This window comes from Elgaria multicarinata, chromosome 21 (assembly GCF_023053635.1).
Source record: "Elgaria multicarinata webbii isolate HBS135686 ecotype San Diego chromosome 21, rElgMul1.1.pri, whole genome shotgun sequence".
In the NCBI taxonomy this organism is placed as follows: Eukaryota; Metazoa; Chordata; class Lepidosauria; order Squamata; family Anguidae; genus Elgaria; species Elgaria multicarinata.
In genome coordinates, this window is record NC_086191.1 from 14,514,967 (window position 1) to 14,538,734 (window position 23,768).

General features: G+C 49.7%; 1 protein-coding gene across 1 annotated transcript in view; it reads left to right on the forward strand.

Annotated features, from left to right (window-relative positions):
- The window catches only part of SPTBN2 (spectrin beta, non-erythrocytic 2), a 64,606-nt gene that overhangs the window by 726 nt on the left and 40,112 nt on the right, over nucleotides 1–23,768 (forward strand). Inside the window, exons 2-3 of the mRNA XM_063146199.1 lie at nucleotides 2,557–2,742; nucleotides 16,147–16,298. Coding sequence (XP_063002269.1) covers nucleotides 2,586–2,742; nucleotides 16,147–16,298 — 309 coding nt within the window. The 5' untranslated portion in view covers nucleotides 2,557–2,585. The remainder of the gene's footprint in view (nucleotides 1–2,556; nucleotides 2,743–16,146; nucleotides 16,299–23,768) is intronic.

The following is a 23,768-nucleotide window of genomic DNA, read 5'->3' on the forward strand; positions in this document are numbered from 1 at the left end:
CTATTAAAGGACAATTGCTCATATTTTTGCTACTAGCTGTGGGTTAGGGTTCTACATGGATTTCTTTGGGTGTTGTTGTTCTGCCTTGGGCAGTAATGCAGATAGGGCATAACGGTCTTATGGAGGCGGGGGCCTGTGTTGACTGTGTGTATCATTTCAGTTGTGACGCACATAACTAAACCTTCTTCCACCTCCTCATCCCACTTAGTCGCCACTCCGTGCTTTACAACTGTTTCTGCGTTCCAGTTTGCCATCTCTGATTAAATAATAATAATAGCATACTCTGAACACGTTTGCATTTTAAACTCGCTTAAACATGGCATCGTCAGGACTCCATGAATGAAATGGAGTTTGCTTCTGAGGTCCTTGTGTCCTGTGGCTTTCTGGGTGATAATTTCATGGGCTGTGGGGCCGTCGATGGCGGCTCCAAGATCCCTTAGGGCAGCCTTCCTCAACCTGGGGTGCTCCAGATGTGTTGGACTACAATTCCCAGAATGCTGGCTGGGGCATTCTGAGAGATGCAGTCCAACACATCTGGAGCGCCCCAGGTTGAGGAAGGCTGCCTTAGGGGGCAACATTTCTGGACCCCTTTTAGACTCTTCTCTCTCAAAAACTTGCTTAGCTTAAAAAAAAAAAAGTCCGATTCCCCCCTGCCTCGCCCCCAACTCGTACTGAAGGGCTCCTGCCAACATACCTCCGCAACCCAGACTCTGCCCGGCTTTGGTTCTGGTGCCAACCGTAATGGACTACCTGTCTTCAGAAGCCACGGCGGCGGTGATGGATGGATCTTCTTAATGCGGGGGTTGCAGACAAGAGGGCACCGTCCCACGCCTGCGTCTTGGCAAGCAGAACGACAGCCCGAAGACTCATGGTGTGTGTGTGGTGTTGTTGAGTTCAGATTCTGCCTTTCCTTCTCCCCGCACCCCCGCAAATTGTTCAAGGTGGCTGCCAAAATTTTGAAAAACGGTGCTGCAAGTTTTGCAGTAAAAAGATATTTGCAGTAAGGATATTTAGAATGGCCAGAGCCTAGCAGACCTACATCACCACCAAAAGCATTTGGTCTTAAGGATAATACAGTCTTTCTGGAGTTCTGCATCTAAATATTCTGCTGGAATTGCCAAAATCAATAGGTGAGACTCACCTCCCCCGCTGCCCTGCCAGTCTCAAAAACTCTTGTAAAAGGAAAGTCTTAACCTGGCGCCAGAAAGATAGCAGCGTTGGCGCCAGGTGAGCCTCGTCAGGGAGGGGGCCACCACCAAAAAGGCCCTGTCCCTCGTTGCCACACTCCGACCCTCTCTCGGAGGAGGCACCCGGAGGAGGACCTTAGAAGTTGAATGTAGTGACCGGGTATATTCACATCGGGAGAGGCGTTACGTCAGGTATTGTGACCCCAAGTCACAATAATGCCCAAATGTGCCTCTAGGCCCCCCAGAAAAGGATTGGGGACTCCTGCTCTGATTATTACACCACACTGCCTCTCATACTGTGAGCGTTTGCAGTTGCGTATTTTGGATTCGCTTAAATCCTAACTCCGTCAGAACTGCAGGACTAAAATGGAGGTCGCTTCCACCTGCTGCTTTCTCTGTGTGTGTGTGTGTAGCAGGGATGATTTTCCTGGAGCATTCCAGTTGGGGTGGAGGCGGGAAGCTGTGATACAGCAAAGCCTTCCATCATCTTGAGGAAGTCCAGAGAGACAGGAAGCCAGACTGCTGTGGGGCTCCCTCAGTAATGGCGTCAACAGAAAGGCTGCACGCTTCTGGAGTGGATCCCATGACAAATGAGCCTTGTCTGGAGGGAGCGGATGAGAGCAGTGGAGGCAAAGCAGAACTGGGGTGTGTGTGCGCATTTCAGGAACTTTAGCGTTGCCTTCCACTATGCAGAAAAGCCTCCAGGCATGGGCCTTTCTCTTAGGAGTTATTTGCGAGGGTCTGTCCTTGCAACTCAGTGGGGAGTGGGTGTACACAGGACCTCCCACCCTCCTCAGCCAGGGCTACAGCAGTGCCTTTGGAGATGGTGCCGAAGCAGCAGCCTGTGCAAAATGCAAGCGGTCAGATCGGGACCAGAAAGCCTGACAGATAACGTCGATTCTGCCCAGAAAGCCTGACAGATAACGTCGATTCCGGCTGCCTGTATGTTTCTGAGCCCAATTCAAGCTGCTGTTTTTACGGCTTGGGACCCCAATATTTGATGGAGCAGCTCCCCAAGTATAGGGCCTACCCATACATCATGGTCAGTACCTGAGGCGCTAAGCCTGGGTGCACCAGTTGCTGGGGAACATGGGCGGGAGGGTGCTGTTGTATCATGTCCTGCTTTGTTGATCCCTGGTCGACAGCTGGTCAGCCGCTGTGTGAACAGAATGCTGGGCTAGATGGATCCTTGGTCTGATCCAGCAGGGCTCTTCTGATGTTCTTAAGGAATGGAAATATAATAAATGAAATTAAATGAACGAAATAAGAGTGCTGAGTTGCTCATGTTGAAACCAGCAGAGGGAAAGGGATGAATAGAGCTGGCAGGTTTGCGCCTGACGGCATTTGCTGCCCCCTCTTGTCCCCGCAGGCGGGCGTGGGCCCCGTGCCGAAATCGCCATGAGCAGCACCCTCTCTCCCACCGACTATGACTGCCTGGAGATCCAACAGCAGTACAACGACATCAACAACCGCTGGGAAGTGGCCGACGAAGAGTGGGACAATGAGAACAGCTCGGCCCGGCTTTTCGAACGCTCCCGCATCAAGGCCTTGGCAGGTAAGGGGACGGCCGGGGATTTATTTTAGACTTAGCCAGGTTCCTTCGGTGCCACGCCTGTTGCGGTGGTTCAGCCTTGAACGGCGTGATGCAGTGCCTTTGAGCATGTGCAGAGCGTACCTTTCCCTCCCCACTGAGTAACCCCCTGTCCCCACAAAGGCAGGCCCGGTAGTTTAGAAGATGGGGGATACTTGGCTCAGCAATACTACAAATGAGAAGGATCTTGGAATTGTTGTAGATCGCAAGCTGAATAGGAGCCCACAGTGCGATAGGGCTGCAAGAAAGGCCAATGCTATTTTGGGCTGCATTAATAGAAGTATAGCTTCCAAACTGCGTGAGGTTCTGGTTCCTCTCTATTCAGCCTCATCTAGAGTATTGCGTCCAGTTCTGGGCTCCACACTTCAAGAAGGACGCAGACAAGCTGGAGCGTGTTCAGAGGAGGGCAATCAGGAGGATCAGGGGTCTGGAAACAAAGCCCCCACTCAACGCAGTAATCCACCCTACAGCATCCCTGACAGAGGGTTGTCCAGCTGCCTCTTGAAGGCCTCTAGTGTGGGAGAGCCCACCACCTCCCTAGGTAACTGATTCCATTGTTGTACTTCTCTAACAGTCAGGAAGCTTTTCCTGATGTCTAGCTGGAATCTGGCTTCCTGTCACTTGAACCTGTTACTCCGTGTCCTGCACTCTGGGAGGATCGAGAAGAGATCCTGGCCCTCCTCTGTGTGACAACCTTTTAAGTATTTGAAGAGTGCTCTCATGTCTCCCCTCCATCTTCTCTTCTCCAGGCTAAACAGGCCCAGTTCTTTCAGTCTCTCTTCATAGGGCTTTGTTTCCAGACCCCTGATCATCCTGGTTGCCCTCCTCTGAACCCCCTCCAGCTTGTCTGCGTCCTTCTTGAATTGTGGATCCCAGAACTGGACCCTACGATCTGTCTCCTGGGTGGGTGGGGGAGGAACGGAGGCAGGGAGGATTGCCCCATATCTAGTTGCTGGACCTGGCTGCAGGAGCCCAAAGCCGCCTTCCCTCTCCCCTTCCTCGTTGGTCACTGCCTGCCTGCCTGCCCGCTGCACTTTGCTCCCTATTGAAACGGCCTGCCTTTCTGTTTACCTGCCCCCCTCCTTCCCCCTTGCCCTGTTTGGATAGCATGCCAGGAGGGAGGCCGTTTGCTACCGTACAGAGCGATGTGATCGCTCCTGTGTACATGTGTACACTTCGTGTCTTGGATTAGGGGGCTCCTCTTCCTCCACGGTGGCTTTTGTGGGAGGCAGGCACTAGGTCAGGGGTCTAATTCTATTTTGGAGAAGCTCTCAGGAGGTCTCATGCCAGAGGTGGGTGGGGCCCGAAGTACAAAACATACAACCCTATTGCAGCTTCAAGTTCTCACTATCAGTCACTAAAGCCTTGGGAGAGGCATTTCAGCCTCTTAGAAAAGGGGGTGGGGGAAGGGACTGCACAAAAGCGCAGAAATGATCAAATCATCCAGGGCCACCTGAAGAACCTAAGAAGAGCCCTGAGGCTGGATCAAACCCTGGGCTCAACTAGTCCAGCATTCCGTTGGTTTAGCCCAGCAGAGCCCATATTTTGTACCTGTCAATGAACTGGTCAATTTCATTCTCCACTTCCACCAAGTGAAACTGACAAGTTCTTCTTACCTTCATATATTCTTAAGTAGTGAATGAAGTGGATTTTGCACAGATGGAGGAGCCCTTAGTTTGATACGGCAAAATCTTCAGGTATAAGAACCTAAGTAGAGCCCTGATGCTGGATCATAGAATCAAAGAAGAGTAGAGTTGGAAGGGGCCTCAAAGGCCATCGAGTCCAACCCCCTGCTCAACGCAGGAATCCACCCTAAAGCATCCCTGACAGAGGGTTGTCCAGCTGCCTCTTGAAGGCCTCTAGTGTGGGAGAGCCCACCACCTCCCTAGGTCACTGGTTCCATTGTTGTACTGCTCTAACAGTCAAGAAGCTTTTCCTGATGTCCAGCCAGAATCTGGCTTCCTGTAACTTGAGCCCATTATTCCGTGCCCTGTACTCTGGGACTATCAGGCCAAGGGTCCATCTAGTCCAGCACTCTGTTCACACAGTGATCACCCAGCTGTCAGCCAGGGAATCACAAGGAAGTCGACAGCTGGTCGGCCACTGTGTGAACAGAGTGCTGGACTAGATGGACCCTTGGTCTGATCCAGCATCAGGGCTCTTCTTAGGTTCTCCTAGGGTTCTCCAGGTGGCCCTTTCCCAGTGACCAATTTGTTTGGAAATTGGAGCCCCAGGAGGGCAGGATTTGGCCCTTAGGCCCAAGGTTCCCCACCTGTGCTCAAATGTAAGTCGTGCCAATGTAGATGGAGTTCACTTTCCAGTCAGCATTGCTGAATGGTTTTAATTTCCAGTTTATGAGACAGAATAGAATCTGTGTGTGAAACGTGCGTTTCCTTCAGGCGGCCACAGGGGTCCAGTGGAGAGCTACTCATGCACGGCTTCATGTAGTATGTGTGCTGCTTTGGGGTTTATTCAATGAGAGGCTGTACATAAATATTGATGATGAAAATAATAATAATAATAATAATAGCAACGACCATCGTGTGCTCCAACCTACCGCCATTCTGTCTTCTCTGACAGTGCTGTTTGTTGCAATTTCAACTCAGAGATGATTTTGCAAACTTTACACTGCAAAGTGTGGATTGGCTTAATGAAGGACTTGGATCGTTATTCATTGTCCCCTGCCCCAGGGAAAGCAGACACGAGATAGCCCAGACAGAAGCCAAGGACGCAGGCCAACGGCCTTGTCCATTTCTCTTGAGTAATCAGGCGCAGACGGAGCGCCAAGCGCTGCCACCGTCTCTCCAGCCCTGTAACGGCTCTTTGTGTGTGGGGGGGGGGCAGGCAGGAGTGGAAGAAGAGGAGCTGACTGGGAGGGGCAGCAGTAAACAGACGTTTAATGACAGCCTGGGATGATACCAAACAGGGTGGGGCGTGCGGGCAAGAAAGACTGGAGCCAGGCGGGAGAGTGGCGGAGGGGGGTGGGAGGTGGCACAGGGCCTGGGTGCGTGTTTGTGGGGAGGAGAACCGAGGTGCTGTTGAAGACAAAGACTCGATGGCCTTATAGGCCCCTTCCAACTCTACTATTCTATATGCTTGGGTTTTGAGTTTTGGGTTTCACAGCACTGTTTTCCAAGTATAGATGTTCAAAGCAGATAATAATAATAATAATAATAATAATAATAATAATAATAAAGAAGTAGTTCCTATATGGAGTAGAATGTAGAAGGAACAGGCCTTTGGGTTCCACAGATCTCTTTTCCAAGCATAGATGTTCAAAGCAGCTAATAATAATAATAATAAGTAGTAGTTCCTATATGGAGTAGAATGTAGAAGGAACAGGCTTTTGGGTTCCACAGCACTCTTTTCCAAGCATAGATGTTCAAAGCAGCAAATAATAATAATAATAAGTAGTAGTTCCTATATGGAGTAGAATGTAGAAGGAACAGGCTTTTGGGTTCCACAGCACTCTTTTCCAAGCATAGATGTTCAAAGCAGCTAATAATAATAATAATAAGTAGTAGTTCCTATATGGAGTAGAATGTAGAAGGAACAGGCTTTTGGGTTCCACAGCACTCTTTTCCAAGCATAGATGTTCAAAGCAGCTAATAATAATAATAATAAGTAGTAGTTCCTATATGGAGTAGAATGTAGAAGGAACAGGCTTTTGGGTTCCACAGCACTCTTTTCCAAGCATAGATGTTCAAAGCAGCTAATAATAATAATAATAAGTAGTAGTTCCTATATGGAGTAGAATGTAGAAGGAACAGGTTACACAGCACTCTTTTCCAAGCATAGATGTTCAAAGCAGCAAATAATAATAATAATAATAATAATAATAATAATAATAATATCATCCAATAATAATAATAATAATATATTTGTTACCCGCCTCTTCCTCTGGATCGAAAAACACTATAAAGTACATAAAACCAATTCAAACATTTAAAACCAGTGCATCATTAAAAGCAGAATGTAGAGAAGTAGAATATAGAAGGAACAGGCTTTTGGGTTCCACAGATCTCTTTTCCAAGCATAGATGTTCAAAGCACCATCATCATCACACCCACCACCACCAGTGCATAAGAAAATGTATGGATGAATACGTACGGTTGTCGTGGGCAGTTTTGGGCACACAATCAAGGTAGATAAAGCACAATTTAACTTGCTGTTGTGTTCTCCAACTGAGCCTCAGGCTGCCCGGGCCTCTTTAAATCCCAAATATGTAGAAGCTGGCAGTGCTTACTCAATGGTGAGAGGAGAACACACTCTGCACTTGCTCAGAGGCACACTCTTCTTGCTAATTATATCAAACGTTCAGAGGCTGAGCTCTGGCATTTGAGAAACCAGTTCTGGAGCTGTGAGGGCCTTTCCGTAGGAATACCTCCCCCCCCCTGAGCAAGACAGACTCCAGAGGGGTCTTGACAGGCATCAGACCTTCAGAGCAACTTGATGTTGTTTAACATCTGGCCTGAAGTACTCTGTCTCATGCCAAAGGTTGTGCCACGAAGCTGTGAGTCACGGTTGCACCTTAATCAACTGTCCCTGTTCGGATTCTGAGGCAAAGCATCTCTTTTTTCTCCCCTCCTGCAAAAACCCGTCATTTGCTGGCTCCCAGAAAATGAATTCCAGCTTTCCCAAGGGCAAAACAGGGAAGCAGATATAAGGCCAAGAGCCATTTTTCCGGCCCCGGCAGGGTAGGGAAGGAGGAGGGGCGGCAGCGACGGCCACATAAAGGCAGACAATGGGATGCAAATCCTGCATTGTCGGTCCTGGCGGCTGGCTGACCTCATCTCTCTCTCCCCTCCCCGTGCACAGCACCCAACTTGGTCTCTCTTTTTCGAAAACCTGGGACACCAGCTGGCCTGTTTTCCCTTTCCACACATTCTCTGTCCTGGAGCAAATGCAAATCCCCTTGTGACCCCAGGGGCACCTGGCTTCTGGTTCTGGTGGGCGAGGAGGCGAGAAACCCAAACACCTGGTTTCCCTTTGTGGGAGAAATGCAGGGGTTGTGTGTGTGGGGGGGGGGGAAGGGGAGGCTTACTGGGAGAAATGGTGGTGGTCTCACCTGCCTGGGAAAATCTGACTCTGGGAACATCTCGCTCCCAGCTCAGGAAATATCGCTCCGTACGATGTATCCACTCAAAACTTTCTCGTTATTATTCTTGTGGGCTTTGTAAATAAATAGGTTAAGGTGACTACGACTCCCAGGTTATTATGTCCATTCTGCAGATAGACAAACTGACTTATGTAAGGCTTGGGCCTGGATACCCAGCTCTCCCACTTACGGGGAGGAGAGGACCAGAAATTCATCGGATAGAGCCCATTTTAAATGCAGGGACTCTGCTCCAGGACAGAGGCCTCTGTGCCAACCAAGTGTCACTCATTCCTCCCCACTACACCATGGCTCAACGAAAGTGCATGCAGAAGATTCCCGGTTCGATCCCCAGCCTCTCCAGGTAGGGCTGGAAAAACCTGCCTGCGACCCTGGGGAGCCGCTGCTGCCAGTCCGTGTCGACAATACTAGGCTTGATAGATCCAGCTTCTGATTCAGTATAGGGCAGCTTTCTCTGTGCCTATGTAGAGGTCAAGGATTCCTCAAGTCAGGAGAAGAGAGGGAGAGGTCCCAGCAACCCTTACCTTTCTCAGCTGCCCATGGGAAACCCACGAGCAGAACATGAGTGCAACAGCACACTCCTGCCCATGTTCCCCAGCAACTGGTGTTCATAGGCACACTCCCTCTGATACTGGAGGCAGCACAGAGCCACCAGGACTAGTAGCCATTGATAATCCTCTCCTCCAGGAATTTTTCTAACCCTCTTTTAAAGCCATCCAAATCGGTGGCCGTCGCGCGCGATGTCCCGCGGCAATGAATTCCGTAGTTTGCCTCTGCGCTGTGTGAAGAAGCCCTTCTTTTTGATCTGTCCTGAATTTCCCGCCATTCAGCTTCATGGGATAGGACCCCATTGGGTTCTAGGATTATGAGAGATTATCCCTATCCACATTCTCCACACCGGGCATAATTTTGTATGCCTCCTTTTGCTCTCGCCCACTAGGCCTTACTCCTGGGCTTAGCACCGCGGATAGTAGCCAGGCAATTCAGTAAGAGCTTTGGCTATCCCCCAATGCTGAGATTTGCTAGTTTCAGGCTGTTGAACTCTGTGTGTGTGTGTGTGTGTGTGTGTGTGTGTGTGTGCAGACTGCCCATCCCTCCTCCTCTTCCATGTTTGCCTGAGCTCAACACACACACACACACAGACACACACACCTCTACTATTCAGGGCAGCCCAACCTGTTTTTATGTAAATTTCCCAGGGCCTCCCTCCCTCGCCTGGGAGGGGACAGCAAACTCCCTTGAAACACTCAACTCACACCAAGGTGCTGGAGCAAGTTTCCTTCCTGCTACCTGGGCCCAGCGAGGGTTAGCTTGTGGGGGCAGGGGAGGAGGGGGGCTGCTGAAGTGGAGTGTGTCTGCCCCAGCTGCAAGGATGTACCAACCTGAGCCAGAACTGCTGGAGGTGATCCGGGGTCCCTCTCCGCTTCCCGAACTCTCCCCGGCGGCTTTTATCAACGCGGTTCAGTACGCCAACGTCTTGGAGGGCAGGTTCAAGCAGCTACAAGGTAGGAGCTGTGGAAGCTGAGGAGGTTTTGGGGTGGGTTGCAGGAGAATTGGGGGGGAGTTACCAGCGTAGAGTTCGCCGTTCTCCGCTCACCCTATGTCTCCTTGATCTAAGTGGTGGCAGCGGGAATCCTAATCCGTGAGGTGTTGCCAGGAATTAATTCGACACACGCTGGATTTGCAAGGGGCAATGGAAGCGGCATGGTTGAGATTCTCAGGGGCTGTGCCCAGGTACCCCCTGCCTAGAGTGAGGGGGTGGGGCTCTAGCCCCCCCTCATTGTCCTGAAGGTTGAAGGCAGGCCTTAGGTGGGACTGGAGACCTTGTCAAGTGAGGGACAGGAAGGGCAGAAGCCTGGATGGACCGTCTGCTGTGTCACCCACAAGGGTGACACGCAGACACCCGCCTCTGTGCCTCCCACCGGACTGCACTGCCCTACCCCGACTCCAGTCCGGCCACCGTGGCGCCTTGACCCTCAACGTCCTCCCTGCCGCCACCCGCCCAGTTATTCATTGAAAAGATTTGTATCCTACCTGTCAACTAAAGCCTCCACCTTGACTACCAATTAAATCCAGCGTTCACCTTGAACGAAGACAGCAATGTACTTATAAACATCTAAAAAAGCCCTAAAGCAGGCAGTAAAAGCGGCAATAAAAGCCACAGTGGGGATAAAATAAATCCTCCATGAAAGGCTCAGGAAGCTTAACACGACTTTCCTTTGGCACCGAGGCACAAGCCGAGTGTCTCGGGGGTGGGGGTGGGGTAGGGTCTTCTACAAACTGGGGGCCACCACCAAAAAGGAATCCTAGCTTTGTTCCTCAGCAGCGATCTTAGGATACTTTGCGCTGTGTCCTGCACCTCCTCCCCCATTACCTCCCCTGCTACAGTTTCACGCCATGTTTTTAACCAGCATACGCAAAATGACGCATCCTCACTGGCGTTAATTCCTCCGGAATAATGATTGCTTCCCCCTGGCTCTGTAACCCACCGTGAGCAAACAGCCGGTTAAACCTTCCATCCCTTTAGTTAACACAGAATGCAAAAATATGGTCTTGTGGATTTTTGCCACCCCAAAATGTATAACAGGAAAGGGCAGTATTTTGCGTGGGACTGTAGGAGGATTGTAGGGAAAGTATTTTGTCCATACCAGTTTACAAAGTCTGCTGTCCTAAAAGCAATAACTTTAGTGCCACCTGTTCTTCAAATAGCACCTGAACCACGTGGGCCTGCCGGCCCAAATTTGACACCTACCACTTTGGAAGGACACCTGCGTGAGCAGGCAGGTGGGCCGAGAGTTGCTGGCGATTGCTTTGAGGTGTGCCTTCAGGGTGGAGGATGTTTTTGAATTTGCCATACTGACTGCCATTTCAAAGATGCGTCCACAGTCCCAGTTTCCATGCAGAGCCTGTGCAATCCTCCATTCGTAGGCGTGGAGTATTTTCCAGGCATTTTAGCCTTCTAGTCTTTCAGCTCTGCTGTTTTAAATCTCTATTTTAAATCTCTGCGTTGCTGGTGGTGCTTTTGTGTTGTAGTTTTAATCTTTTATCATGTTTTTGCACTGTTTTTGTGTTTTTAATTTTTGTGCATCGCCCAGAGAGCCTTATGTAATAAACAAATACGGGCTTTGAAGTCTTGTTTGGGTTTTGCCAACTGAAACATGTGATCTTCCATCGATGCAAAACCTTCTGGGTTCTTGTCCACATCTCTGGGATTTGGGAGGTGGGTTAATTTTGTGGCAAAGCTCAGCTCCAGCCCCTGTTTTGTATGCGAAGGCTTAATCCTGGACTATATCAACCAAATAATCATTAAAAGACAGCCTGTACCTAAAAGCCTTTTACCTCTGAGTAGTCATTACCAGACTGGCACATATCTGTGAAATGGATCCCATGTTTCCAAGTGCATGGTGTGTTGGCTGATATACCAATGTGTAGAGGTGGTGGTGGCAGGAATTGTATAAAGAAGGGGAACAGACATTGAAACATAAGCGTAACAGCGGGGCTATGATGTTTCTGTGCAGATCCCAAATATATGCAAAATCAGACGAGAGGTTCACGTCTTATCAGCTCTGCTATGCTAATGAAACTGTCTTATCAGCTCTGCTCTGCTAATTAAACACCAGTAATGACAAAGTAAGCCAAGGTTCAGATTAAGCCCGAATTGAATAGAATCAAATTTGCCGATCCATTTCAGTTCAGCGCTTTCCTGCCAGAGCCCTCCTCTCGAAACCATTTCATGCTGAAGTCTGGAGACTGCCTGAGGTCAGCAGCAGCAGAGAGAAAATGTTCCCCCATGGGTCTCTGAACGTTGCTGTTTTGCTGACCTCTGATTTGGGTCCAAATTGAAACAAGCCTGTCTGTCTCGTGGAGACGGCAGGAGTGCATTGTGCACAAGTGATGGTACACGGCAGCTATGATTAACTTGGAATGTCGATAGGGTGTCATTGGTGCTCTCACAAAATGGCTGACCATGGAGTGGAGGGGGGGGGCTTGCCAGGGCCGGTGCCAGACTATTTTGCGCCCTAGGCAGGTGAGCTGCTTTCACCCCACCCCCACCCTAGCGTACCTGGGTGCGGGGTGCCATCTTGCCCACCCAGCCGAAGCGAAGCCAGGACACTGGGGTGGGGGTACTGGCAGGCAGGTGGCTTCAGAACGGCACGCCCAGCTGGAAGCTGCTCTGGGAGAGTGACTTCCGGGCGCGCCGTTCCGAAACCGCCCACCCCCCACCCCAGCGTTCTGGCTTCGCTTTAGCGCCCACCCAGCCGAAGCGAAGCCAAGATGTTGGAGCGGGGGGCGGGCATGGCTTTGCTTCAGCTGGGTGGGTGCCCAGCCGAAGCGAAGCCAGGACACTGGGGCGGGTGGGCAAGCCGCCCTCTCAGATCCGCTGTGGGAGAGCGGCTTCCGGGTGCGGCGTTTGGCGCCCCCCTTACCTTGGCGCTCTAGGCGGCCGCCTGAGTGGCCTCTATGGTAGCACCGGCCCTGGGGCTTGCCCATACATAGAATGGCTGCCATGGTGGGCATGGCCAGGCACAGAATACTCATTTCCCAGAAGGCAAATGGGTGAGACTAAAGGAAAAGTTACTTGCCCAAGAACGTAAGTCCAAGGCAGAGGTGGGGTCTGAGGTCCGAAACTCGAAGCCACTCTTTCGAACCCAATTAAAGATGGCGCCAGAGGGCAGCTCTTTGCGTTGCAGCTTGCCAGTCTTTCCCAGGTAAAATAACGATAATAATTATACAACATAAGAAATAAAATAAAAATTAGGAGGGTGGAGATGTCTGGGGCACATGAGTAATTGGAGACCCCTAGTTTCTGCGTTTCCGGTGAACAGATAGTAATGCATTCTTTAATATACTTATAAGAGAGCCAGTGTGGCGTAGCGGTTAGAGTGTTGGACAGGGAGTTGAGAGGTCCGGGTTCGAGTCCCCACTTGGCCGTGGAAGTTCACTTTTGGACCACTTGCAGACTCTCAGCACAGCCTACCTCACAGGGTTGTTGTTAAATAAGCTGGAGAAGAGGAGGATTACGTGTGCCGCCTTGGAGGGAAAGAAGTGGGATATAAATGTAATGAAAAATAAATATACAAGACCTGTTTAGGGATTGGTGTTTTCAATTGTGGGGGGGGGCGATCTGTAATCAAGGACAGACCTTCTCTCCTTCGCCTCTGGCATTCGACGGTGAAGGATAATTGCCCAGGCGGCCTTGGGGCCTGGCCTCTCCCTGCTTACAGACAGCTCACTAATATCTGGGAGTGGTGCAGGGGGAGGCTCTATTTCGGTCTCTGGCGAAGGCTTTGGGGCTCCGGGGAGGGGGGGGCTGTTTGTTTACGCCCGGCCAGGACTCCCGTAAACAACTTCCCTTTCCAAAATGCTTCTGTATCCACCCCAGCTCTTCCATTCAGACCTGTTTTTTTTTAGCACAGCACAAGCCCTGCTCCGACATGTCCCGGTGACTCAGGCTGAAGGGCAGGCTGAGCCCTCGGCCCCACGGAGGCTGTCTCTACACGCGCTGTGGGTCGGGGCAGCGGAGCAGCACCTGCCTGGGCTGCAGGGCAAATGCCAGCCGCGCAGAAGGCCATGAGACACACCCACCCCACCGCCGCCATAAATCCAGAACGGGGCAACGATACAGCCTTCACCCAAGCCAGGGCTGGGCGTTGCGCACCTCCTTTTGCAGTGGACGGGAGGTTTTGGCTTTGGGGGTTCTCCAGCATGCAAGAAGCAGCAATAATGCAAAAGAGGAGGAAAAGCAAGGCAGCAGCTGAGAATGGCAGTGAGAAAGTGGACCCGCTTAGGGCGGGGCACCATTGAGGGCACCTTGCTCCAAAAACTGAAGCCTACCCTCCTGCAGAGCATGTGCAGAGTGCATTTCCCTTGCCTGCTTCTCTGGTCTCCTTACCCTCCTGTCTCTTCAAGTGACAATCTTCCTCCTCCTCCTCCTCCTCCTCCTCCTCCTTCTTCTTCTTCTTCTTCTTCTCTATCCCTATTGCGGCCCCCAAGAACTTCTCTGAAATTGCCCCCAGGCTGAAAGACACCCCCCCCCCATATATCACACAGGATGGAGCCCGAGGCTGAGAATGAGCGGTTTGCGTAAGCCTCCTGAGTGAATTTATGGAAAAGATGACATTCAAACCGCTGACTTCCTGATTCATAGCTCAGTGTCTTAGCTGTGACATCTGCCCTAAAGAGTAAAAATAGAAGAAATGATCCTAGAATACCTTAAAGGCCTGAGAGAACAAGAGTATTTTTGTCTGGCACCTTAAAAAAAATGGCAGAATATACCCTTTAATAGCTCCAGAAAGTTAGCAAAGAAGCTCTTCCAGATAAAAAGTTAGTTAAAGATTGCTGGAAATACTGAGATAGCAAACCAAGTGATGCTTAACAACTGGGGCTCTTCACCGATAAAAAGTGTTTTTAGTTGATTTAGTTATCTACCATTTAACCAATCCATTGGTTAAGTAAATTTGTATATTACTGAAACATTAGTATGGGTTCCTTTTTGAGATATTGAAGGAAATGTTTGAGAATGTAGCAGTTTAGCCAACAACCCCATGCTCTGCTACCGGGAAAGACTTATGTTCCATTACCTATTACAGTAGCACACCAGAAACAAAATAGCTTCAAAAACTCTGCCCTATTTGAGCCTCACTGACAAAAAAAAATCATGCCGAGTTATTAATCCCCTCCAATTAATCAACCAATGGTTTGCCCGTCTTTCAGGCTCAGTAAGCATATTTGGATTTTTGAGGAAGTATCATGGGCGCTGTCACAAAATGGCTGCTGTGGTAGACACAACCCATCGCAAAAAAAACACCCATTACTCAGAAAGGTGAACAGGTGAAGCAAAAGACAAGGAACTTCCCCAAAATCCTGAATACAAGATACACTGGGAGTTGGGAGATCCGAGTTCTAGTCATCACATGGCCATGGAAACTCACTGGATGACTTTGGGGCAGTCCCAGGCTCTCCTCTTTCCTCCTCTGGCATTTGACAGAGAAGGATAATTCCCATCTGAGCCCGAAAGGCAAGGCCCCATTCTTGAACTGCCCCCATCACAAATTTCAGGGCAGCGGAGAGGGTGCGTGTGCCCACCCCTCCTCCGGAGGACAGGGCTTCTCCTTGCCCTAAAAGACGGAGGATGTGGCATTTCTGCAGGAACCTTCTCATAATGCCAGTTGGTATGATGTCACAGTCCAGGTGCAGGAAATTAAATACAAAAGCCTGCGGTCACATGAGGAGTTAGTTCAAACCAAGCGATCCCTTGATGCGCTTTGCCTCCTGCCCTATCTCACTGCCGTTGGCCGTCCCTCAAGTATCACCTAGCTGGCAGCCGTTCCATCAGGCTGCCTGCACTGTTTCCATCCCGGTGCTAAGAACTAGAACTGGTGCCTGAGCTTGCGTTTTTCCTCCTCCTCTCTTCTCTCTTTGTCTTCCTGGGGGCTTGCAGGCAACAGGCCGGTCGTATTTGGAAGTGCAGAAGTTACACGGCCTATCTTACTGTGGTGGGTGTGAGGTGTGTTTTGTAGAGAAAGAATCATAGAATCAGAATAGTAGAGTTGGAAGGGGCCTCTAAGGCCATCGAGTCCAACCCCCTGCTCAATGCAGGCATCCACCCTAAAGCATCCCTGACAGATGCTTGTCCAGCTGCCTCTTGAAGGCCTCTAGTGTGGGAGAGCCCACCACCTCCCTAGGTCACTGATTCCACTGTCGTACTGCTCTAACAGTCAGGACGTTTTTCCTGATGTCCAGCCGGAATCTGACTTCCTTTAACTTGAGCCCGTTATTCCGTGTCCTGCACTCTGGGAGGATTGAGAAAAGATCCTGGCCCTCCTCTGTGTGACAACCTTTTAAGTATCTGAAGAGTGCTATCATGTCTCCCCTCAATCTCCTCTTCTCCAGGCTAAACATGCCCAGTTCTTTCAGTCTCTCTTCATAGGGCTTTGTTTCCAGACCCCTGATCACCCTGGTTGCCCTCCTCTGAACACGCTCCAGCATGTCTGCGTCCTTTTTGAATTGTGGAGCCCAAAACTGGATGCAATACTCTAGATGAGGCCTAACCAGGGCCGAATAGAGAGGAACCAGCACCTCCCGCGATTTGGAAGCTCTACTTCTATTAATGCAGCCCAAAATAGCATTTGCCTTTTTTGCAGCCGTGTCGCACTGGAAGAAGAGACAAGCACCAGTTCTGGGTGCAGGATGGCCCGGCTTGGGCTGCGGCCGAGACTTGCTTCTGATTGCTGCGTGCTTTTGTCTTGCAGATGAGCGAGAGGCCGTGCAGAAGAAGACCTTCACCAAATGGGTGAACTCTCACCTGGCCCGGGTCACGTGCCGCATCAGCGACCTGTACAGCGACCTGCGGGATGGCCGGATGCTTCTGCGTCTCCTGGAGGTGCTCTCGGGGGAGCAGCTGGTGAGTGGCTGGAAAAGGGGCTGAAGCAACGCAGCGAACGCTCCAGCGTGTTATAAGACAGGTCTAAATACAAATGTATTTACTTATGATGAACATACATTTTTTTAAAAAATCCTAAGCCATGTTCCACAAAAAACAAGTCTTCGTGGGTACCGGGTGGCGCAGAACTTATATAACTTCCCTTTGCGGGGCGCTTTTTAAAGATGAGAAATCTGAAGGGTTCGTTGGTGACAGGGCGTCTAGATGATTTGTGTCTTGTGTTCGTAGCCCTCTTGTGTTTTCTCATTGCTTATCGGAAAATAAAACTCCATTAAGGAGGAAAAGGATGGAATATTTATTTATTTATTTATTTAAAACATTTATTTGTTGTTGTTTATTCGTTCAGTCGTTTCCGACTCTTCGTGACTTCATGGACCAGCCCACGCCAGAGCTTTCTGTCGGCTGTCGCCCTCCCTAGCCCCCCCAAGGTCAAGTCTGTCACCTCCAGAATATCCTCCATCCATCTTGCCCTTGGTCGGCCCCTCTTCCTTTTGCCTTCCACTTTCCCTAGCATCAGCCTCTTCTCCAGGGTATCCTGTCTTCTCATTATGTGGCCAAAGTACTTCAGTTTTGCCTTTAATACCCTTCCCTCAAGTGAGCAGTCTGGCTTGATTTCCTGGAGTAGGGACTGGTTTGATCTTCTTGCAGTCCACGGCACTCTCAGAATTTTCCTCCAACACCACAGTTCAAAAGCATCTATCTTCCTTCGCTCAGCTTTCCTTATGGTCCAGCTCTTGCAGCCATCTCTTCCTATATCATTAAGATCTCAGGGCGGCCTACAGATAAAAGCATACAGTATAGAACAATAAATATACACGCCTAAAAACAAATTAAAGTATGAATAGCTGCACAATGCGTTAGGAACCCTCTGTCTGGAAGCATTTTAAAATATTCATTCATTCATTCATTCATTCTATTTCTATAACGCCCAATAGATTAAGTTCTTTGAGTTGTTCACCAAAATAAAAAAGAATACAGCATAAAATAAAATATAAAACACAACGGCTTAAAACTGTAGGATAAAATTGCAACTAGAGTTTTTTTAAAAAAACTAGCAGCAGTGCAGGGACTTAAAATGCAATAGATTTCAAACAGCAGGGCTAAAAACTGGAATGCTAAAATGCTAGGGAAAATAAAAAGGACTTTGCCTGGCGCCCGAAAGAGTGCCATATAGGTGTCGCATGAACCTGTCTAGGAAGCTCATTCCATTCCATATTTAACTGTGGTGCAAAGTATTGACTCGCTAAATCCCTTTGTTTGCACCCATTTCATTTCCTTCTTTCTTTTTTAAGCTTCAAACATCCACCAGCTATAGACTGATGGGCAGCACATTTAGGATAGCTCTTCAAACAAGCACAATGAAATTCAGGAAAATAACCGTCGAACTTGGAGAATGTAAACGTTTTCGCACACAAAGTTTTGTGTTGAAACAATTGGGGAGGGGAGGGGGGGACCAGCAACTTTTTGAGCAAATTGTTCCAACTCAAAATATTTGCTTGCAAGACTGGTTTGAGTCTTATCCTCCTAATTTCATTGTCTTCCTGGAGTGAAGAAAGCTCTTCAAATAAGTTTGTAATTTTATATACAGGCACAGTTTGCAGCAAGAAGTACTTTCCTACAAACGATGACACTGCAGCTTTGAAGGATTGCACTTATTTCATAATTACTTTCAGGGCACTTGGTAATAAGTCAAGGTGGAAAAATCCCAAGAAGATTGCAGAATCCTTTTACATAGTACAGATACTGAGTGCCTATAAATGAGTTCCTTTAGTTGTTGTGTTGATCATTATGAGACTTGTAGTCCAATGGCATCTGTGTATTAAAGATTAGGAAAAACTACATAGCCTAACCAAGGAGAAGAAAAAATGCTGAGCTCCACAGACCCATTTGAGCTTGTTTCTCAGTGGTCATTTCCAATTTATTTATTAAAAAATGCAAATACCGCCTGCCAGCTCTTCTTCCAGGACGATATGCGTGAAAATAAATTGGTGGCCATCACTACGCCTTGTAACGAATTCCATGGTTTAACTCTGCACTGTGTAAAGTCCTTCCTTTTGCCTATCCTGAATCTCCCACCCATCAGCTTCATGGGATATGACCCCCCATGGGGTTCTAGTATGATGAAAGAGGGAGAAAAATGTCCCCCTATCCATTTTCTCTGCCACGCATCGTTTTGCACACCTCCAGCGAATTTCCCTGCATTCAGCGGTTGAGACTGTGCAATTCCTGCCCTGTTACCCTAAGAAAAATGCATTATTTTGCGTGATGAATAAGGGACCCCCTGAATTGTTTGTATGAGAGTGAATCTAGTCAGGGGCAATTGGAGAAAAATATGCTTTCTTCATCTCTGCCACGTCTCCTTAGACCTTTTCAGACTGAGCCATCCTCAGCCACCTCCCCACCAGGAGAGACACACACATACACACACACACCCCTGTTCCCAGAATTCCACGCATCGCCTCCCTCACAGCCGAGAGGGGAACGGCCCGTTCCCAGCCCAAGCGAGGCTGTTTTTCCGGTTCCCAGGCAGCCTGGCAGCAAGATCCACCCTGCCTGGTAGCTTGGCAGGTGCTTCTGCCTTGGCTGGTGAATTTTCCGGCAGATGTTAACAGAGAGACTGAGAGAGAGAGAAAGAGAGAGATGCTAAAGTAAGTTAGGAGATGTTACAGGCCCCAAGGGATGATGCGAACCAAGCGAATCAAAGCAAGGTCATCTTGGAACAACCTAGCTCATTTTCCCCTACAGCAGGGAGGTGCTAAAAGGCCCAGGGTTCGGCTTAGTGGTGCTAGGTGCATGCATGCATGTGCAAAAACAAACACAACACTCAGTTCTAGCATTTTTAAAGAATTCAGTTGGCCCGTATACTTCAATCGTATATAGAAGCTCCCCTCTGGCTGCCACAGTTGTCTGAGACAAGGCAGGCAGCAACTGGGGACGGAGCCTACTTGGCTGTGGCACCCTGTCTTCAGAATGCTCTTCATTTAAGAGGCTGTCATGGCATCTACTCTGATTTCGGCATTTATTTATTGTTATATTTATATCCCTGCCTTCCCCCCACCCTCTTTCAAGAAACCCAAGGCTCCTCCTCTCTATTTATCCTCACAACAACCCTGTGAAGTAGGTCAGGCTGAGAGCCATGTGACTGGCCCAAAGTCTAATCACACAAGGCATCTGCACAGAGGGCATCTATAGGAAGCCAAGATGGCTGCAGATCGCTCCCCCTGCATGCTGAAACCATCCCAGCAGCCAATATGAAAATATAATAAATATTTCTAAATAAAAATTGGGAAGAATCGGGTGTCTCGGGGACCACCGAAGAAGGTGTCTGGGGGCACATCAGTGCCAATGGGCTCCATGTTGCCGACCCCTGCTACTGCCTTCTTAAAAAATTACAGGCAAGCTAGTAACTTTTGCAGGCTTATTCACAAGCCTGGCTTGGCCCGTCCCTCACCTCTCCTTGCATTAACTAGCAGGCGGGTATTTGGCAGACAGGTTTGCCTTTATAACCCGGAGAGGGAACGACGGACGCAGAGCCAGCCCAGCGGGATTGATGGATAAAGCACCTGAAATTGCTGGGTGCCATGCAAAAGCAACAAAGGCCCTGCCCACGGGCTTACAGTTGAAAGATAAATGTGAGACGCAGGGTAGGAAGATCTGAAAGTAAAAGGAAGATTAGTGGAGGTAAGAACCGAAGAAGATTCCTGCTATGGGGTCAGCAACTTGGGTCTCACAGTTCCCGCCCAGACGCCTCTGGCAAACCCACAAGGAATTGAAGGCTGCAGTCCTCTCTCGTGGTTGCTTCCCAGTGGTGGTTCTTCCACTGGTATTTTGCCTCGGATCCAGGAGTTGGCATATAGCCATCATAGCCTAGTTGTCCACAAATTTGTGTAATCTTCTTAAAAAACATTGAAGCCAAGGCCCTTCGCCGCATCTTGTCGCAGTGAGTCCCACAGGCTGTCTGAAGGCATCCTTCCTTTTCAGCAGGGGTGCAGAACTGCAAGCCCGGGGCCCGAATCTGGCCTTCCAGAGGTCCCCAGGCAGCCACTCCCCTTTCCCCTAACCGCAAGTTGCTTCATGGTTTCCAGGCTTTCTGCAGTCGTCGTGCCGTTTCTCCCACGTTCTGAAAGGCTGAAATGCCTCTAAGGCAGTGGTTCCCAAACTTTCTCAGGTCACCGCCCCCTTGGTTCCACAAACTCATGCCCAGTGCCCCCTACCCTACCCTATAAAAACCATTATTCATAATAGCTGTTTTCAACGACCCACTAAGGAAGATAATAACAAAATTCAAAACAGTAACAATTAATTGAATATTTATTCAAATCCGAAGCACCCGCCACAGGTTTGCCGAGGGAGGGAGGGAAAAGAGAGTGAACGCCTCTGTTTTGCAGCCGGCATGACGGGGCACACCAAGCAGGCTATGTCTCTTCATTAGCATTTTGGTGCTTTTGAAACATTTCAATTCACCGTTAAAAGGACTCTTCTTAAATGGTATTAATACATGTGTGGATTCTTCCCCTATATCGCTTGGGACCAAACTACCTTCTCCCATAAAAATGTCCCTGGGTTTTAAGACCTTTTGGAGAGGCGCTTCTCGGAAAAGATCACCTCGCGCGCGCCCCTGCTGCTCCCTTGCCTCTTAACGCTCCCCTATGCAATCCCACCGCCCCCAAGGGGGCAATACCACCCACTTTGGGAACCACTGCTCTAAGGGCTTCTAGCTCAAACAGGCTGGTATTTGGGCCCCTCCCCTATTGCCTTTAGCCCCGCCCACCATTGGAACGCGGGCCCCGAGCACTTTTCTGGAATGGAGTCTGGCCCTTGGGCTGAAAGCGTCTTAACACCTGCTAGCTTTATTGGCTGGCCGCGGGTTGTAATCAACTGCGCAGTGGTGCGGGGGGGGGGGGGAGGCTTTCGAAGGCCATGTGTATCGCTTCAGTTGTGAAGCACATGACTAACGTTTTGCCCCGCCCCAAATTCCCACTGCATGCTTTACAACCGCTTCTCATTTCTGATATGTCGGAACGATAACAAAACTATTTGCCAACCCTGGTTTTATACATTCCTGCCCTTGCGCGGTTTTGCGTTTGAAACTCACTCCAACCATACATGACTGCAGGAATAAAATGGAGTCGGCTTTGGCTGCCTTGGTGGCCGGGTGACCTCTGGATGGTCATTCGGGGACCGATTTCCTCTGGTTCAGAAGAGTATGTGCATGTTCTGAAGCCGCGCCTGGTCGCCGTGGTGGGTTGGGTGCGAGGCAGCGAACTGAGGCTGAGTTCCAGCAAGGTGGAGACGCCGTGAGTGGGTGGTTCCCAATTGCGGGAAACAGCGAGCTTGCCTGTTCTAGCTGAAGTTGCACTCTCTCAGGTAGAATAATAATAATAAACAAGTTTTGGAGTGCTGCCGGCCTCATCATTAGAAGCCTGTGGCTTCTATGGTGAGGAGCGCCCATGACCAGCTTCTGTTGGTCCGTCAAGTGTGCCCTTTCCTGGACAGGGATAAAATGGCTTCTGCAATCTATGCGTTGGGAGCCTCACATTTCCATCACCGTGTTGCACTTTTATGTGCCGTTACAGCTGTGCTTGGTGCAGGAGCTTTAGCCGTTGCAGAAAAATGGGCTCTGCCCTGCTTCCCGTGGCACAGGGACAAGAACTCCGGGGTTTGAGCCGAGGTCATTTCCAAAAGCAAGGTCCAAAAATGTGAGAGGTTCAGAGAAGAACAGAATTTGCAAGGGAAAGACCAGGCAGCATTTTATGACCTCCTGCAGACATTATTCCAGGATGAAGGCATTTAAGCCTTCGGGGACCTCCCCCAGAGGTCATCGGTGCCACCTGAGGAATGGCCTACTCATGAGTAGAACCTTGCTCACGAGTATACTTTTAAACTATGCATTTGACAAATAGCTTGGCCCACAGTGGCAGCCAGAGTTAGAACGACCGGGGTTCAAAATTGGGGGCCTTGTTGGAGGAGCTTTTAGAAATTAAATGTAAGAGACAGAGGTCTCTGCTCTTTGGTGGGGGGACTGTGTGTGTGTGTGTGTGTGTGTGTGTGTGTATAGAGCTTTATAATGATCCTGGTAGAGAGATATACACAGAGAAGGGTGTGTTAAAATAGAAGCCGTGCGGGTTTGGCTTAGCTTCTGTTCAATGCCCAGCTCCCTGCTCAGACATTTTGCATGCAAATGGGGATGCTGCATGGATAGTGTTGGGACGTTGTTGAACCCATTCCAGCGGTCTCCACAGGGCCAGCCACACCTCCTGCCTGGGAATTGCTTGTCTCCCGGCCCACGCTGCCATTTCCTCTCCTTGCCCCATTCCGCCGTCCTCAGTACACCCCTTGGTTCCGCCCTTCCATTCAGCCTCGTGTTTTAAGGTTTGCAAACGGAGAGGAAATTCTTCTCCTGGGCAGGGCCGCCCGCCCTGCCCCTCCCTTGGGGTTTTTGAACCTCAGTGGCACCCAGATGAAGCCGTTCTGGGAACCTCGTCTGGGAATGCTGTGTCGGGAGGCAGTTCCGACGCTGGTCTAACCGGCTGCCTGGCTGGTGCAACCTAGTGTGACGTGTTCCTGGATCACAGGCATGCCCTCTGCACACAGGGGCAGGTAACTGGGTGTGCAGAAGATGCTGGCGGTAGTCCCTGTATGAGTGCAGGGAGGAAGGGAGCGACCAGGATAGGAAAAAAGGGGGTGGCAGGTGGTGGGAAAAGAAAGACCCTCTTCTGCATGAGACCCCTTTGCAAACTGCCCAGAGAGCTTCTGCTATGGGGCGGTGTAGAAATGTTATAAATGAAGGCATGTAATAAATAGAGAGGTGCTGCAGCCAGGGCAACTTCCTGTGTTCCAAGCAACTTTCCCTCAATGGAAATCGTGACCCAGTGGGTAGCAGCTGTGAAAAAAGGCAAATTCTATGTTAGGGATCACGGCCATGGAAGGTGATTTGCCCACCCCAAAGTCTGTTCCCGGCACTGCTGGGGATTGATTGTGTGCAGGCTGGAAAAAGTGCAGAAAAGGGCGACTGAAAAGACCCAGGGGCTGGAACGACTCCCCGGTGACGAAAGCTCACGATGGCCGGGACTGTTTAGTTTAGGGAAACGGAGCGAGCGAGGGGAGACGTGGCAGAGGTGTGCAAAATGATGCGTGGCGTGGAGGATGTGGACAGGGAGACTTGTTCCTCCCTCTCTTCTAATCCTAGAACCCAAAGGGGTCCTATCCCATGAAGCTGATGGGTGGGAGGTTCAGCACAGATCAAAGCAAGGACTTCTTCACTCAGCGCAGAGTCAAACTATGGAATTCACTGGTATTTTTATTTATTTATTTATTACATTTTTATACCGCCCCATAGCCGAAGCTCTCTGGGCGGTTCACAAAAATTAAAACCATTATTAGAATGTAAGCCTATGCGGCAGGGTCTTGCTATTTATTGTTTTACTATGT